At 63.0% G+C, this 17,569-nt stretch overlaps 1 protein-coding gene across 11 annotated transcripts in view; it reads left to right on the forward strand.

Annotated features, from left to right (window-relative positions):
* Positions 1-17,569, forward strand: part of PLEC (plectin) — a 160,680-nt gene that overhangs the window by 35,556 nt on the left and 107,555 nt on the right. For 4 of the 11 annotated variants that reach the window (XM_090138179.1, XM_090138181.1, XM_090138180.1 and 1 more), the window contains exon 1: positions 16,250-16,753. The exons of the other annotated variants lie outside the window; for them this stretch is intronic. In XM_090138179.1, coding sequence (XP_089994305.1) covers positions 16,288-16,753 — 466 coding nt within the window. In that variant the 5' untranslated portion in view covers positions 16,250-16,287. Of the gene's footprint in view, positions 1-16,249; positions 16,754-17,569 lie in introns of those variants that run through there. 11 annotated transcript variants of the gene reach the window in all.

Raw genomic sequence — 17,569 nt, forward strand, 5'->3', positions numbered from 1 at the left:
TCCGCGGTGGGGCTGGGGGGGGGAATAGAAAGTTCTGTGTCATCCTGGGGGGGGGAGATGGGGGGCTGGGGGGGGGGATGTGGGGCACAGCGTCATCCTGGGGGGGGCCGCAGTGGGGCTGGGGGGGGGATGTGGGGCACAGCGTCATCCTGGGGGGGCTGAAGTGGGGCGGGGGGGGGGATGGGGCTCTGTGTCATCCGGGGGGTCCGTAGTGGGGCTGGGGGGGGGAATAGAAAGTTCTGTGTCATCCTGGGGGGGAGATGTGGGGCTGAGGGGGGGGGATGTGGGGCACAGCGTCATCCTGGGGGGGCTGCAGTGGGGCTGGGGGGGGAGATATGGGTCTGGGGGGGGCATGAGGCTCAGCGTCATCCTGTGGGGGGGGGGGTTGTAGTGGGGCTGGGGGGAAGATATGGGGCTGGGGGGGGAATAGAAAGTTCTGTGTCATCCTGGGGGGGGGAGATGTGGGGCTGGGGGGGGGATGTGGGGCACAGCGTCATCCTGGGGGGGCTGAAGTGGGGCTGGGGGGGGGAGATATGGGTCTGGGGGGGGCATGAGGCTCAGCGTCATCCTGGGGGGGTGGGGGGGCTGGAGTGGGGCTGGGGGGGGAGATATGGGGCTGGGGGGGGAATAGAAAGTTCTGTGTCATCCTCGGGGGGGAGATGTGGGGCTGAGGGGGGATGTGGGGCACAGCGTCATCCTGGGGGGGCTGAAGTGGGGCTGGGGGGGGGATGGGTCTGGGGGGGGCATGAGGCTCAGCGTCATCCTGGGGGGGCCGCAGTGGGGCTGGGGGGGGGGGGTGGATGGGGCTTTGTGTCTTTTTGAGGGGGGTCTGCAGTGGGGCAGGGGGGCAGATGTGGGGCTGGGGGGGGGAATGTAAAGTTCTGTGTCATCCGGGGGGGTCCGTAGTGGGGCTGGGGGGGGGGATGTGGGGCACAGCGTCTTCCTGGGGGGGGCTGAAGTGGGGCTGGGGGGGGTTGTGGGGCTCTGTGTCATCCTGGGGGGGTCCCCAATGGGGCTGGGGGGGTCTGTGTCATCCAGGAGGGTCTGCAGTGGGGCTGGGGGGGGATGTGGGGCTGGAACGGGGGGGGGTTTTGTGGGGCTGTGTGCCATCCTGGGGGGGTTTCGGTGGGTCTGGAGGGGGGGGGGGGGGGGTGTCATCTAGGGGGGCTGCAGTGGGGCTGGGGGGGTGAAATGGGGCTGGGGGGGCCTGGGGGGGGGGAGTTGTGGGGCTTTGTGGTCTGTTGGGGGGCTGCAGTGGGGCTGTGGGGCTGTGATGCAGCGCCATGCAGGGCCGTGTGCTGCTGTGCTGCCATGCAGTGCAGTGCAGTGCAATGCAGTGCAGCACTGTGCAGCGCAGCGCCATGCAGCACCATGCAGTGCAATGCAGCGCCATGCAGTGCAGCACCATGTGGCGCCGTGCAGCGCCTTACAGTGCAATGCAGTGTAGCGCAGCGCCGTGCAGTGCCGTGCCATGCAGCTCCATGCAGCACCGTGCAGTGCAGCACCGTGCAGTGCAGTGCAGTGCAATGCAGCGCCATGCGGCACCACGCAGCACAGCGCCATGCAGCACCATGCAGTGCAGTACAACGCAGCACCATGCAGTGCCATGCAGTGCAATGCAGTGCAGCACCATGCAGCACCGTGCAGCGCAATGCAACGCTGCGCCATGCAGCACCATGTCGTGCAATGCCATGCAGCACCATGCAGCACAGCACTGTGCAGTGCAATGCAGCACCACGCGGCGCAATGCAATGCAGCACCATGCAGTGCCACGCAGTGCAATGAAACACAACGCAGCACCATGCAGTGCAATGAAACACAATGCAGCACCATGCAGTGCAATGCCACACAGCACCATGCAGCACCGTGCAGTGCAATGCAGCACTGTGCAGTACAGTGCAACGCAGCACCATGCAGTGCAATGCAATGCAGCACCATGCAGCACAATGCAGTGCAGCACCATGCAATGCCATGCAGCGCAATGCAACACAGCACCATGCAGTGCAATGCCATGCAGCACAACGCAGCACCATGCAGCACCACGCAGTGCAATGCAACGCAGCACCATGCAATGCCACGCAGTGCGATGCCACGCAGCACCATGCAGTGCAGTGCAATGCAGCGCCACGCAGCACCACGCAGCGCAATGCAACACAATGCAGCACCATGCAGCACAATGCAACGCAGCACCGTGCAGCACCGTGCAGTGCAATGCAACACAGCACCATGCAATGCCATGCAGTGCAATGCAACGCAGCGCCATGCAGTGCAATGCAACACAGCACCATGCAGTGCAATGCAATGCAGCACCATGCAGCGCAGTGCAACGCAGCACCACGCAGCACAATGCAATGTAGCACCATGCAATGCCATGCAGCGCAATGCAACACAGCACCATGCAGTGCAATACAACGCAGCACCATGCAGTGCAGTGCCACGCAGCGCCGTGCAGTGAGCGCCATGCAGTGCAGCGCGGCGCTGCAGAGCCCCCGATGCAGTGCAGTGTCGGTGGGGCAGGATGTGCTATGGGGCAGGATTTGCACTAAGGGGCAGATGGAGCAAGCTGCATGCTGTGGGGCAGGATGTGCGCTGTGGGGCAGATGGGGCAGGATGTGTGCTGTGGGGCAGAATGTACGTGCTGTGGGGCAGGATGTGTGGGGCAGAATGCACTATGGGGCAGGATATGTGGGGCAGGATGTGTGCTATGGGGCAGATGGGGGAAGGTTGTGTGCTATAGGGCCGGATGTGTGGGGCAGGATTTGTGCTATGGGGCGGATGGGGCAGGATGTGTGGGGCAGGATTTGTACTATGGGGCAGGGCTCAGCTGTGTGCTATGGGGCAGGGTGTGTGGGGCAGGATACGTGCTGTGGGGCAGGGTGTGTGCAGTGGAGCAGGATGTGTGGGGCAGGCTACGTGCTATGGGGCAGGGTGTGCACTATGGGGCAGATGGGGTAGGGTGTGCTATGGGGCAGGATGTGTGGGGCAGGGTGTTTGCTATGGGGCAGGGGTCAGCTATGTGCTGTGGGGTGGGATGTGTGGGGTAGGATGCGCTGTGGGGCAGGATGTGTGGGGCAGGATTTGTGCTATGGGGCAGGGGTCAGCTGTGCTCTGTGGGTCAGCTGTGTGCTGTGGGGCAGGATGTGTGGGGTAAGATGCGTTATGGGGCAGGATATGTGGGGCAGGATGTGTGGGGCAGGATCTGTGCTGTGGGGCAGGGCTCAGCTGTGTGCTATGGGGCAGGATGTATGGGGCAGGATTTGTGCTGTGGGGCAGGATATATGGGGCAGGATTTGCACTAAGGGGCAGATGGAGCAAGCTGCATGCTGTGGGGCAGGATGTGTGGGGCAGGATGTGCGCTGTGGGGCAGGATGTGTGCTATGGGGCAGGATGTACATGCTGTGGGGCAGGATGTGTGGGGCAGAATGCACTATGGGGCAGGATGTGTGGGGCAGGATGTGTGCTATGGGGCAGGATGTGTGGGGCAGAATGCACTATGGGGCAGGATATGTGTGCTATGGGGCAGATGGGGGAAGGTTGTGTGCTGTGGGGCAGGATGTGTGGGGTAGGATTTGTGCTGTGGGGCAGGGGTCAGCTGTGTGCTATGGGGCAGGATGTGTGGGGCAGGATGTGTGCTATGGGGCAGATGGGGTACGGTGTGTGCTATGGGGCAGGGTGTGTGGGGCAGGATGTGTGCTGTGGGGCAGGGGTCAGCTGTGTGCTATGGGGCAGGATGTGTGCTATGGGGCAGGATGTGTGCTGTGGGGCAGATGGGGGAAGGTTGTGTGCTGTGGGGCAGGATGTGTGGGGCAGGATTTGTGCTATGGGGCAGGCTGTGCAGTAAGGGGCAGATGGAGCAGGCTGGATGCTGTGGGGCAGGATGTGTGGGGCAGGATGCGCTATGGGGCAGGATATATGGGGCAGGATGTGCGCTGTGGGGTGGGTGCTGCTGTAGGGTCGGTGCTATGGGGCGGGTGATGCTGTGGGGCAGGTGCTGCTGTGGGGTGAGTGCTGTGGGGTGGGTGCTGCTGTGGGGTGGGCGCTATGGGGCGGGTGCTGCTGTGGGGCAGGTGCTGCTATGGGGTGGGTGCTGTGGGGCGGGTGCTGCTGTGGGGTGGGTGCTGTGGGGCGGGTGCTGCTGTGGGGTGGGCACTATGGGGCGGGTGCTGCTGTGGGGCGGGTGCTGCTGTGGGGTGGGCGCTATGGGGTGGGTGCTGCTGTGGGGTGGGCGCTATGGGGCGGGTGATGCTGTGGGGCGGGTGCTGCTGTGGGGTGGGTGCTATGGGGTGGGTGCTGTGGGGCGGGTGCTGCTGTGGGGTGGGTGCTGTGGGGCGGGTGCTGCTGTGGGGTGGGCACTATGGGGCGGGTGCTGCTGTGGGGCGGGTGCTGCTGTGGGGTGGGCGCTATGGGGTGGGCGCTATGGGGTGGGTGCTGCTGTGGGGTGGGCGCTATGGGGCGGGTGATGCTGTGGGGCGGGTGCTGCTGTGGGGTGGGCGCTATGGGGTGGGCGCTATGGGGTGGGTGCTGCTCTGGGGCAGGATGTGTGCTGTGGGGTGGGCGCTATGGGGTGGGCGCTGTGGGGTGCTGCTATAGGGCGGGTGCTGCTGTGGGGTGGGTGGGCGCTGTGGGGTGGGCACTATGGGGCGGGTGCTGCTGTGGGGTGGGCGCTATGGGGTGGGCGCTGTGGGGTGGATGCTACTGTGGGGTGGGTGCTATGGGGTGGACACTATGGGGTGGGCGCTGCTCTGGGGCAGGGTGGGCGCTATGGGGTTGGCGGTATGGGGTGGATGCTACTGTGGGGTGGGCGCTATGGTGTGGGCGCTGCTATGGGGCAGGATGTGTGCTGTGGGGTGGGCGCTATGGGGTGGGCACTGTGGGGCGGGTGCTGTTGTGGGGTGGGCGCTATGGGGTGGGCTCTGTGTGGTGGGTGCTGCTGTGGGGTGGGCGCTATGGGGTGGGCGCTATGGGGTGGGCGCTGCTATGGGGCAGGATGTGTGCTGTGGGGTGGGCGCTATGGGGTGGGCGCTATGGGGTGGGTGCTGCTATGGGGTGGGCGCTATGGGGTGGGCGCTGTGGGGTGGGCGCTATGGGGCGGGTGCTGCTGTGGGGCTGGTGCCGCTTCCAGCCCTCTCTGCCCCATAGCGCCGTGGGGCTGAGGGGGGGTTGGCGTCCCTGGGGCGCTGTGTGGGGTGCGGGAAGTTGTGGGGCTGCGCTGTGTGCTGTGGGGCTGCCGTACCTATAGGGCTGTGCTGTACCCTATAGGGCTGCGATACCCTATAGGGCAGTTAGACCCTATAGGGCTGTGCTGTACCCTATAGGGCTGCGATACCCTATAGGGCAGTTAGACCCTATAGGGCTGTGCTGTACCCTATAGGGCTGCGATACCCTATAGGGCAGTTAGACCCTATAGGGCTGTGCTGTACCCTATAGGGCTGCGATACCCTATAGGGCAGTTAGACCCTATAGGGCTGTGCTGTACCCTATAGGGCTGCGATACCCTATAGGGCAGTTAGACCCTATAGGGCTGTGCTGTATCCTATAGGGCTGTGATACCCTATAGGGCTGTGTTGTGTCCTATAGGGCTGTGTTGTATCCTATAGGGCTGTGATACCCTATAGGGCTGTGTTGTGTCCTATAGGGCTGTGTTGTATCCTATAGGGCTGTGATACCCTATAGGGCTGTGTTGTGTCCTATAGGGCTGTTATACCCTATAGGGCTGCGATACCCTATGGGGCTGTTAGACCCTATAGGGCTGTGTTGTATCCTATAGGCCTGCTGTATCCTATAGGGCAGTTAGACCCTATAGGGCTGTGCTGTATCCTATAGGGCTGCTGTATCCTATAGGGCAGTTAGACCCTATAGGGCTGTGTTGTGTCCTATAGGGCTGTTGTGTCCTATAGGGCAGTTAGACCTTATAGGGCTGTTGTGTCTTATAGGGCTGTTATACCCTATAGGGCTGTTATATCCTTTAGGGTTGTTGTACCCTATAGGACTGTTGTAGCCTATAGGGCAGCTGTACCCTATAGGGTTGCGTTGTACCCTATAGGGCTGTTATACGCTATAGGGCTGTTGTACCTTATGGGGCTGCTGTACCCTATAGGGCTGTGTTATATCCTATAGGGCTGCTGTGCCCTATAGGGCTGTGTTATACTCTATAGGGCTGTTAGACCCTATAGGGGTGTTATATCCTTTAGGACTGTTGTACCCTATGGGGTTGCTGTGCCCTATAGGGTGTGTTATATCCTATAGGGCTGTTATATCCTATAGAGCTTTTATACCTTATAGGGCTGCTGTACCCTATAGGGCTGCTGTACCCTATAGGGCTGTTATACCTTATAGGGCTGCTGTACCTTATGGGGCTGCTGTACCCTATAGGGCTGTGTTATATCCTATAGGGCTGTTATACCCTATAGGGCTTTTATACCCTATAGGGCTGTGTTATATCCTGTAGGGCTGCTGTACCCTATAGGGCAGCTATATGCTATAGGGCAGCTATACCCTATATGGCTGCTGTACCCTATAGGGCGGCTGTACCCTATAGGGCTGTTATATCCTATAGGGTTGCTGTACCCTATAGGGCTGCTGTACCCTATATGGCTGCTGTACCCTATAGGGCTGCTGTACCCTATGGGGCCGCGCGCTTTGGGGCCGTGCCACCCCGTGTGGGGCCACTGTGTGCCCTATGGGGCTGTGCCCAAATCAGTGGGGCTGTGCTCTATAGGGCCGCGTTGCAGCGTATGGGGCCGTGTCAACATATGGGGCTGTGTGTTATGGGGTCATGTTGTACAACATATGGGGCTGCGTGTTATGGGGTCATGTTGTACAACATATGGGGCTGCGTGTTATGGGGTCATGTTGTACAACATATGGGGCTGCGTGTTATGGGGTCGTGTCAACATATGGGGCTGTGTGTTATGGGGTCGTGTCAACATATGGGGCTGTGTGTTATGGGGCCGTGTTGTACAACATATGGGGCTGTGTGTTATGGGGTCGTGTTGTACAACATATGGGGCTGCGTGTTATGGGGTCGTGTCAACATATGGGGCTGCGTGTTATGGGGTCGTGTCAACATATGGGGCTGTGTGTTATGGGGCCGTGTTGTACAACATATGGGGCTGTGTGTTATGGGGTCATGTTGTACAACATATGGGGCTGTGTGTTATGGGGCCGTGTTGTACAACATATGGGGCTGTGTGTTATGGGGTCGTGTTGTACAACATATGGGGCTGTGTGTTATGGGGTCATGTTGTACAACATATGGGGCTGCGTGTTATGGGGTCGTGTGGTACAACATATGGGGCTGTGTGTTATGGGGTCGTGTTGTACAACATATGGGGCTGTGTGTTATGGGGCCGTGTCAACATATGGGGCTGTGTGTTATGGGGTCGTGTCAACATATGGGGCTGCGTGTTATGGGGTCGTGTTGTACAACATATGGGGCTGTGTGTTATGGGGTCGTGTTGTACAACATATGGGGCTGCGTGTTATGGGGTCGTGTTGTACAACATATGGGGCTGTGTGTTATGGGGTCGTGTTGTACAACATATGGGGCTGTGTGTTATGGGGTCGTGTTGTACAACATATGGGGCTGCGTGTTATGGGGTCGTGTCAACATATGGGGCTGCGTGTTATGGGGTCGTGTCAACATATGGGGCTGCGTGTTATGGGGTCGTGTCAACATATGGGGCTGTGTGTTATGGGGTCGTGTTGTACAACATATGGGGCTGTGTGTTATGGGGTCGTGTTGTACAACATATGGGGCTGCGTGTTATGGGGTCATGTTGTACAACATATGGGGCTGCGTGTTATGGGGTCGTGTGGTACAACATATGGGGCTGTGTGTTATGGGGTCGTGTTGTACAACATATGGGGCTGTGTGTTATGGGGCCGTGCCCTATGGGGCCATGCCATATCCTATGGGGCCGTGCCCTATGGGGCTGTGCCATATCCTATGGGGCCGTGCCATATGGGGCCATGCCATACACCATGGGGTCACGCTTATGGGACCGTGCATATAGGGCCGTGCTGTACTCTATGGGGCTGTAAGTTATGGGGCTGTGCCATATCCTATGGGGCCATTCCCTATAGGGCCGTGCTATACTTTATGGGGCCGTGCCATATCCTATGGGGCCGTGCCCTATGGGGCTGTGCACTATAGGGCCGTGCTGTTCTCTATGGGGCCGTGCCCTATGGGGCTGTGCTATGCTCTATGGGGCCGTGCCCTATGGGGCCATGCCATGCCCTGTGGGGCTGTGAGTTATGGGGCCGTGCGCAATAGGGCTGTGCTGTACCCTATGGGGCCGTGCCCTATGGGGCTGTGCACTATAGGGCCGTGCTGTACTCTATGGAGCCGTGCCCTATGAGGCCGTGCCATATGGGGCTGTGCGGTATAGGGCCATGCTGTGCCCTATGGGGCTGTGCCCTATGGGGCCGTGCGCTATAGGGCCGTGCTGTACTCTATGGGGCTGTGCCATATCCTATGGGGCCGTGCCCTATGCAGCTGTGTCCTATGGGGCTGTGCCATACTCTGTGGGGCTGTGCCCTGTGGGGCTGTGAGTTATGGGGCCGTGCGCTATATGGCTGTGCTGTACTCTATGGGGCTGTGCCCTATTGGGCTCTGCCATGCTCTATGGGGTTGTGCCATAAGCTATGGGGCTGTGCCATATCCTATGGGGCTGTGCTGTACTCTATGGGGCTGTGCCATATCCTATGGGGCTGTGCCCTATGGGGCTGTGCCATATCCTATGGGGTCGTGCCTTATGGGGCTGAGTCATGGGGCCGTGCCATACGCTATGGGGCTGTCCCATATCCTATGGGGCCACGCCCTATGGGGCCATGTGCTATAGGGCCATGCTGTACTCTATGGGGCTGTGAATTATGGGGCCATGCCATGCTCTATGGGGCTGTGCCATATCCTATGGGGCCGTGCCTTATGGGGCCGTGCCATATCCTATGGGGCCGTGCCCTATGGGGCTGTGAGCTATGGGGCCGTGCCATATCCTATGGGGCCGTGCGCTATATGGCCCTGCTGTACTCTATGGGGCTGTGTGCTGTGCCATATCCTATGGGGCCATGCCCTATGGGGCTGTGAGTTATGGGGCTGTGAGTTATGGGGCTGTGCCATATCCTATGGGCAGTGCTGTCCCTATGGGGCCATGCCATCCCTATAGGGCCGTGCTGCCGCTATGGGACAGTGCTGTCGTTATGGGGCCGTGTTGTCGTTATGGGGCAGTGCCACACCCTATGGGGCCGTGCTGTCCCTATAGGGCAGTGCTACACTGTATGGGGCTGTGCTGTCGCTATGGGGCCGTGCCGTCCCTATAGGTCATTCTGTCGCTATGGGGCCGTGCTGTCGCTATGGGGCAGTGCTGTCCCTATAGGTCATGCTGTCGCTATGGGGCAGTGCTGTCCCTATAGGGCAGTGCTACACTCTATGGGGCCGTGCTGTCGCTATGGGGCAGCGCTGTCGTTATGGGGCAGTGCCACACCCTATGTGCAGTGCCGTCCTTATGGGGCCGTGCTGTCGCTATGGGGCCGTGCTGTCGCTATGGGGCCGTGCCGCACCCTATGGGGCCGCGGTGCGGAGGCGGCCGTGGGGCTGCGGTCGCTCCGCCCCATAGCGCGGGCAGCGCCACGTGGCCCCAATGGCCCCAGTGCCCCCCCATCCCGATTCCCCCCCCCATCCCAGTTCCTCCCAGTGCCCCCCCCATCCCAGTGCCCCCCCATCCCGGTGCCCCCGCCCCATTTCTCCTCCCATTCCTGTGCCCCCCCCATCCCAGTTCTTCCCAGTACCCCCCCCCCCCCCCATCCCAGTGCCGCCCCACCCCATTTTTCCTCCCAATTCCCAGTGCCCCCCCCATCCCTAAATCCCCCCCCATCCCAATGTGCCCCCCCACCCCAGTGCCTCTCCTTGCCCCCCCATCCCCTCCCCCATCCCAGTGCCCCCCCATCCCTCCTCCCCCCCCATCCCAGTGCCCCCCCCTTCCTCCTCCCCCCCCCATCCCAGTGCCCCCCCCCCATTCCTCCCCCCCATCCCAGTGCCCCCCCCCTTCCTCCTCCTCCCCCCCATCCCAGTGCCCCCCCCCCTTCCTCCCCCCCCATTCCTCTCCCCCCCCATCTCTGTCCTGGGGGGGGCAGCGCTGCGGCCACGTCCCATTGGGGGGGCCGTGGGGGGGGGGGGTCGATGACGTCTCTATGGGGCGCGGTTCCTCCCCCCCCCCCCCCCTCCATTCCGGCCGGGCGGGGCCGGAGCTGAGCGCGCCGAGAGCCGGGCGGGGCCGATCTGTTCCGATCCGTTCCGATCCGCTCCGATCCGTTCCGGACGGTTTCGCTCCGCTCCGTTCCGATCCGCTCCGAACTGTTCCGATCCGCTCCGATCGGTTCCGATCCTCTCCGAACTGTTTCGCTTCGTTCCGATCCGCTCCGAACCGTTTCGAGCCGGGCCGGGTGGGGGCTGTGCTTCTACCGGGGGGAACCGAACCGGGCCGGGGGTACCCGAGCCGAACCGAACCGGGCCGAGCCGGGTGGGGCTGTGCCGGGAGGAGCCGAGCTGTGCTGTGCTGTGCTGTGCCGCGCTGAGCCGGGCTGGGTCGGGTGGGGCTGCGCCGGGGGAAGCTCAGCTGAGCCGAACCGGGCCGAGCCGAACCGAACCGGGCTGAGCCTGGGGGAGCTGAGCCGAACCGTGCCGTGCCGAGCCGGGCTGTGCCGCGGGAAGCTGAGGCAAACCGTGCTGAGCTGTGCTGGGGGGATCCGAGCTGAACCGGGCCGAACCGGGCCGGGCTGTGCCAAGGGGAGCCGAGCCGAACCGTGCTGAGCCGGGTGGGGCTGTGCTGGGAGGAGCCGAGCCGGGCCGAACCGAGCCGGCTGGGGCTGTGCTGGGAGGAGCCGGTGCTGGAGATCCGGAGCGGTGCCGGTCCGGTCCCGGTTCGGGTGGAGCCGATCCATCGGGGGCGATCCGGGCCGGGTGATCCAGAGAGCCGGGCCGAGCCGCGCTGTCGGGGCTGAGCGGGGCCGGTTCCGTCCATTGGAGCTGCGCTGTTGGGTCCTGGGTGAGCTCAGCTGATCCCGGCTGATCCGATCCAATCTGGGCTGATTCCATCTGAACTGGGCTGAGCCAATCCTGGCTGATCCGATCCCGGCTGATCCGATCCCATCTGAGCTGATTCCATCTGAGCTGATCCCACCTGAACTGCGCTGATTTGATCCCGGCTGATCCGATCCAATCTGGGCTGATCCCATCTGAACTGCGCTGATTCGATCCCATCTGATCCCATCTGAGCTGATCCAATCCCACCTGATCCGATCTCATCTGATCCGATCCGATCTGAGCTGATCCCATCAGATCCCATCTGAGCTGAGCTGACCCGATCCCACCTGAGCTGATCCCATCAGATCCCATCTGAGCTGATCCCATCAGATCCCATCTGAGCTGACCCGATCTGAGCCGGTCCGATCCGATCGCATCCGATCCAACCCGCCGCGATCCGTGCTGAGCCGCTCCAACCCGATCCCATCTGATCCGATCCAAACGGATCCCAGCTGAGCTGAGCTGCACCAAACTCACCTGAGCCGACCCGGTCCGACTGGATCCAATCCAGGCTGAGCAGAGCAGAGTGGATCCCATCTGACCCGATCTGAGTGGAACTGATCCCAGCTGACCCGATCCAACCCGATCCCATCTGAGTGGATCCCATCCCATCTGAGCTGAGTGGATCCGATCTGACCCGATCTGAGCTGACCTGATCTGACCCGACCCGATCCAAGCTGAGCTGATCCCGTCTGACCCGATCCGACCCGGTCCGATCCGAGCGGAGCTGATCCAATCCAACCTGATCTGATCTGATCCAACCCCGTCTGATCCGAGTGGATCTGATTCCATCTGAGCTGACCCGGTCCGACCCGACCCAAGTGGAGCCGATCCCATCCGATCCGACCCGATCCAACCCGGTCCGATCCCAGCAGAGCCGATCCCATCTGACCCAGTCTGACCCGATCCAATCCGATCCGAGCTGATCCCATCTGAGCTGACCCGGTCCAGTTGGATCCAAGCGGAGCCGATCCCATCTGTTCTGATCCGACCCGATCTCAGCTGATCCCATCTGACCCGACCCGATCCAACCTGATCCCACCTGAGCAGAGCTGATCCCGCTGCTCTCACCTGATCCGATCCAATCCAACCGGATCCAATCCAATCCAACTTGATCCAATCTGTTCCCACCTGATCCGACCCAATCCGATCCGACCTGATCTGAACTGATCCGATCTGATCTGATCTGATCCGACCCAATCCAATCCAATCTGATCCGACCTGATCGACCCAATTCGATCTGATCTGATTGTCTGATCTGATCTGACCCAATCCAGTCTGACCTGATCAGCCCAATCCGATCCAACCCGATCCGATCTGATCCAATCCGATCCGATCCGATCTGACCCAATCCAATCTGACCCGATCCAACCCGATCCAATCCGATCTGATCCAGTCTGGTCTGATCTGATCCGACCCAATCCAATCCGTTCTGACCTGATCCGACCTGATCCGGCCCAATCTGACCTGACCCGATTTGACCCGATCCGATCTGATCCATTCTGATCCGATCTGATCCAATCCAACCTGATCCAATCCATTCCCACCTGACCCAACCCGATCCAGTCTGATCCGATTTGATCCGATCCGACCCAGTCTGATCCGGTCTGATCCGATCCGATCCGATTTGATCCGATCTGACCCAGTTTGATCCGGTCTGATCCGATCCGATTTGATCCGATCCGACCCAGTCTGATCCGGTCCGGTCCAATCCATTCCCACCTGATCCCATCCGATCCGTTCCCAGCTGAGCCCGCCCCACAGATCCGACCCCCAGCTGCCCCCAATTGAGCCCCCAGCCCGACCCAACCCGACCCCCAGCCCCCTCCTCGACCCCAGCTGACCCCCAGCCCGACCCCAACAGACCCCCACCCCAACCCCCACCCCCATCCCCCACCGACCCCCAACTTGACCCCCAACCCGACCCCACCCCCCAACAGACCCCCACCCCACCCCCAACCCGACCCCATCTTCCACTCAACCCCCAGCCCAACCCAACACCACCCCGACCCCCAGCAGACCCCCATCTCAACCCCCAACCCGCCCCCCACTGACCCCCAACTCAGCTCCCACCCCAACCCCCACCCCAAACTCGACCCCCATCTCCCACTCAACCCCAATCCAACCCAACCTCAACCCCAACCCCCCCCAATTCCCCACTGACCCCCAACAGACCCCCAACCCAACCCACCAACCCGACCCCCAACCCCTCTTCAACCTCAGCTGACCCCCAACTCAGCCCCCAACCCGACCCCACCCCCATCCCCTGACCCCCAACCTGACCCCAACCCAACCTCAACCCCAACCCAACCCCCGCCCCCCAACAGACCCCCACCCCCTCTGACCCCCAACCCAACACCACCCCGACCCCCACCCCAGTCCCCCTCTGACCCCCAACCCGACCCCAAACCCCCCTCGACCCCAAACCCCCCACCCCCACCTCCTCTGACCCCCAACTCCCCCCAGCCCGACCCCCACCCCAATCCTGTCTGACCCCCAACCCGACCCCAACCCACCCTCAACCCCAAACCCCCGCCCCCTCTCCCCAACAGACCCTCACCCCCTCTGACCCCCAACCCGACCCCCACCCCAATCCCCCTCTGACCCCCAACCCGACCCCAACCCCCCCTCGACCCCCAAACCCCCCACCCCCTCTGACCCCCAACTGCCCCCAGGCCGACCCCCACCCCGACCCCCACCCCCTCCGACCCCCAACCCAACCCCAACCCACCCTCGACCCCCACCCCCTCCGACCCCCACCCCGACCCCCACCCCAGTCCCCCTCTGACCCCCAACCCACCCGAATCCCCTCCGACCCCCAACCCACCCCAACCCCCCCTCGCCCCCAGCCCCCCCCGGCCCCGATGGTTTCCGGCAGCTCCCCGCTGCCCGCGGACGTGCGGGCGGTGCTGTGGGCGCTGTTCCGCGACGGCGTCCTGGTTTGCGAATCCCCCCGCGGTCCCCCCCGCCCCCCGCCCGCCCCCCGCCCGGCTCCGCTGCCCCGCGCCCCCCCCCCGGTTCCCGGCGTGCCGCGGTGGCGCGTGTGCCGGGCGCTGCGGTCGCTGCGTTCGCGGGGCGCCGTGCGGGAGCGGCACTGCTGGCGGCACCGCTACTGCTTCCTCACCGAGCGCGGCCTCGCCGTGCTGCGGGCGCAGCTCCGCCTGCCCGACGCCGCGCTGCCCCGAACCTGGCTGCCCCATAGCGACCCGGCCTGTAGGACTGTGCCCCACAAGTCCCTGCCCCATAGCGACCCGGCCTGTAGGACTGTGCCCCATAAGTCCCTGCCCCATAGCAACCCAGCCCACTCAGAGCCCCTGCCCCATAAGTCCCTGCCCCATAGCGACCCGGCCTGTAGGACTGTGCCCCACAAGTCCCTGCCCCATAGCGACCCGGCCTGTAGGACTGTGCCCCATAAGTCCCTGCCCCATAGCAACCCAGCCCACTCAGAGCCCCTGCCCCATAAGTCCCTGCCCCATAGCGACCCGGCCTGTAGGACTGTGCCCCATAAGTCCCTGCCCCATAGCAACCCAGCCCACTCAGAGCCCCTGCCCCATAAGTCCCTGCCCCATAGCGACCCGGCCTGTAGGACTGTGCCCCATAAGTCCCTGCCCCATAGCGACCCGGCTTATAGGACTGTGCCCCATAAGTCCCTGCCCCACAGCGACCCGGCCTGTAGGACTGTGCCCCATAAGTCCCTGCCCCACAGCGACCCGGCCCGCGTGGAGCCCCTGCCCCACAAGTCCCTGCCCCATAGCAACCCAGCCCACTCAGAGCCCCTGCCCCATAAGTCCCTGCCCCATAGCGACCCGGCTTATAGGACTGTGCCCCATAAGTCCCTGCCCCATAGCAACCCAGCCCACTCAGAGCCCCTGCCCCATAAGTCCCTGCCCCATAGCGACCCGGCCTGTAGGACTGTGCCCCATAAGTCCCTGCCCCACAGCGACCCGGCCCGCGTGGAGCCCCTGCCCCACAAGTCCCTGCCCCATAGCGACCCGGCCTGTAGGACTGTGCCCCACAAGTCCCTGCCCCATAGCGACCCGGCCTGTAGGACTGTGCCCCACAAGTCCCTGCCCCACAGCGACCCGGCCTGTAGGACTGTGCCCCACAAGTCCCTGCCCCATAGCGGCCCGGCCCACTCAGAGCCCCTGCCCCACAAGTCCCTGCCCCATAGCGACCCGGCCCACTCAGAGCCCCTGCCCCACAAGTCCCTGCCCCATAGCGACCCGGCCCGTAGTGCCGTGCCCCATAAGTCCCTGCCCCACAGCGACCCGGCCTGTAGGACTGTGCCCCACAAGTCCCTGCCCCATAGCGACCCGGCCTGTAGGACTGTGCCCCATAAGTCCCTGCCCCATAGCGACCCGGCCTGTAGGACTGTGCCCCACAAGTCCCTGCCCCATAGCAACCCAGCCCACTCAGAGCCCCTGCCCCATAAGTCCCTGCCCCATAGCGACCCGGCCTGTAGGACTGTGCCCCACAAGTCCCTGCCCCACAGCGACCCAGCCTGTAGGACTGTGCCCCATAAGTCCCTGCCCCACAGCGACCCGGCCTGTAGGACTGTGCCCCACAAGTCCCTGCCCCATAGTGACCCGGCCCGTAGCACCATGGCCCACAGCGACCCAGCTTGTAGCGCTGTGCCCCATAAGTCCCTGCCCCATAAGTCCCTGCCCCATAGCGACCCGGCCCGTAGTTCCGTGCCCCATAAGTCCTTGCCTCATAGCGACCTGACCCGCGCAGAACCCCTGCCCCATGCACAGCCCCTGCCCCACACATCCCTGCCCCATAAGTCCCTGCCCCATAGTGATCTGGCCCATAGGTCCGTGCCCCATAAGTCCCTGCCCCATAAGTCCGTGCCCCATGGTGACCCACCCGCCACCTCCCTGCCCCGTAAGTCCCTGCCCCCCACTCATCCCAAGAGCTGCAGCACAGAGGAGCTCCCCCCATCCCGGCTGCCCCATAGCAAAGATGGGGCTCAGACCCACATGAAGACCCATGGATCCCAGCTGCCTCACAGCAAGAACGGGGCTCAGCCCCCCAAGTCCCAGCTGCCCCACAGCGTGGACACGGCTCAGCCCCATAGCAAGAAAACAGCTCAGCCCCACAGTGAAGAAATGGCTCAGCCCCATAGCGAAGAAATGGCTCAGCCCCATAACAAGGACACGGCTGAGCCCCATAACAAGGACGCAGCTCAGCCCCATAGTGAGGAAATGGCTCAGCCCCATAACAAGGATGCGGCTCAGCCCCATAACAAGGACACGGCTGAGCCCCATAACAAGGACGCGGCTCAGCCCCATAGCGAGGAAATGGCTCAGCCCCATAACAAGGATGCGGCTCAGCCCCATAGCAAGGATGCAGCTCAGCCCCATAACAAGGACGTGGCTCAGCCCCATAACAAGGACGTGGCTCAGCCCCATAACAAGGACGCGGCTCAGCCCCATAACAAGGACGCGGCTCAGCCCCATAACAAGGACGCGGCTCAGCCCCATAACAAGGATGCGGCTCAGCCCCATAACAAGGACGTGGCTCAGCCCCATAGCGAGGATGCAGCTCAGCCCCATAAGAAGGACGTGGCTCAGCCCCATAGCGAGGATGCAGCTCAGCCCCACACGGACCCCCCCGACCCAGCGCTGCCCCACAGCGAGGAGGGGGCTGAGCCCCCCCAGCCCAGTGCAGGTACCTCTGTGGGGAGATGAGATGTGGGGCGGGGGGATGTGGGGGAACCCACTGCGCCGGGGGCTCTGCGGCCCCCCCCCAGTTGTGATGTGGGGCGGAGGGCTGCGATGTGTGGGGCGGAGATGGGGGGGCTGAGGACTACGATGTGTGGGGCTGCGGTGTGGGGTGGAGATGTGGGGCAGAGGGCTGCGATGTGTGGGGCTGTGATGGGGGGAGTTGAGCACTGCAGTGTGGGGCTGAGGGCTGCGATGTGTGGGGCGGAGATGTGGGGATGTGATGTGGGGTGGGGATGTGGGGCCGAGGGCTGCGATGTGGGGCGGAGATGTTGGGGGCTGAGGGCTGTGACGTGGGGAGATGCGATGTGGGGTGGGGATGTAGGGCTGAGGTTGTGGGGCTGAGGACTGCTGTGGGGCTGCGATATGGGGATGCAATGTGGGGCAGAGGGCTGCTGTGGGGCTGTGATGTGGGGCTGAGGGCTGCGATGTGTGGGGCAGAGACGTGGGGCTGTGATGTGGGGTGGGGATGTGGGGCTGTGATGGGAGGCTGCGATGTGTGGGGCTGTGATGTGGGGCTGCGATGTGGGGTGGGGATGTGGGGCAGAGGGCTATGATATGGGGCTGCGATGTGGGGCTGCGATGTGGGGCTGTGATGGGAGGCTGCGATGTTGGGGGCTGAGGGCTGTGATGTGTGGGGCTGTGATGTGGGACTGAGGGCTGTGATGTGGGGTGGGGATGTGGGGCTGAGGGCTGAGATGTGTGGGGCGGAGATGTGGGGCTGCGATGTGGGGTGGGGATGTGGGGCTGTGATGGGAGGCTG

Source organism: Phasianus colchicus, chromosome 3, assembly GCF_987193195.1.
Source record: "Phasianus colchicus chromosome 3, bPhaCol1.hap1.1, whole genome shotgun sequence".
Classification (NCBI taxonomy): domain Eukaryota; kingdom Metazoa; phylum Chordata; class Aves; order Galliformes; family Phasianidae; genus Phasianus; species Phasianus colchicus.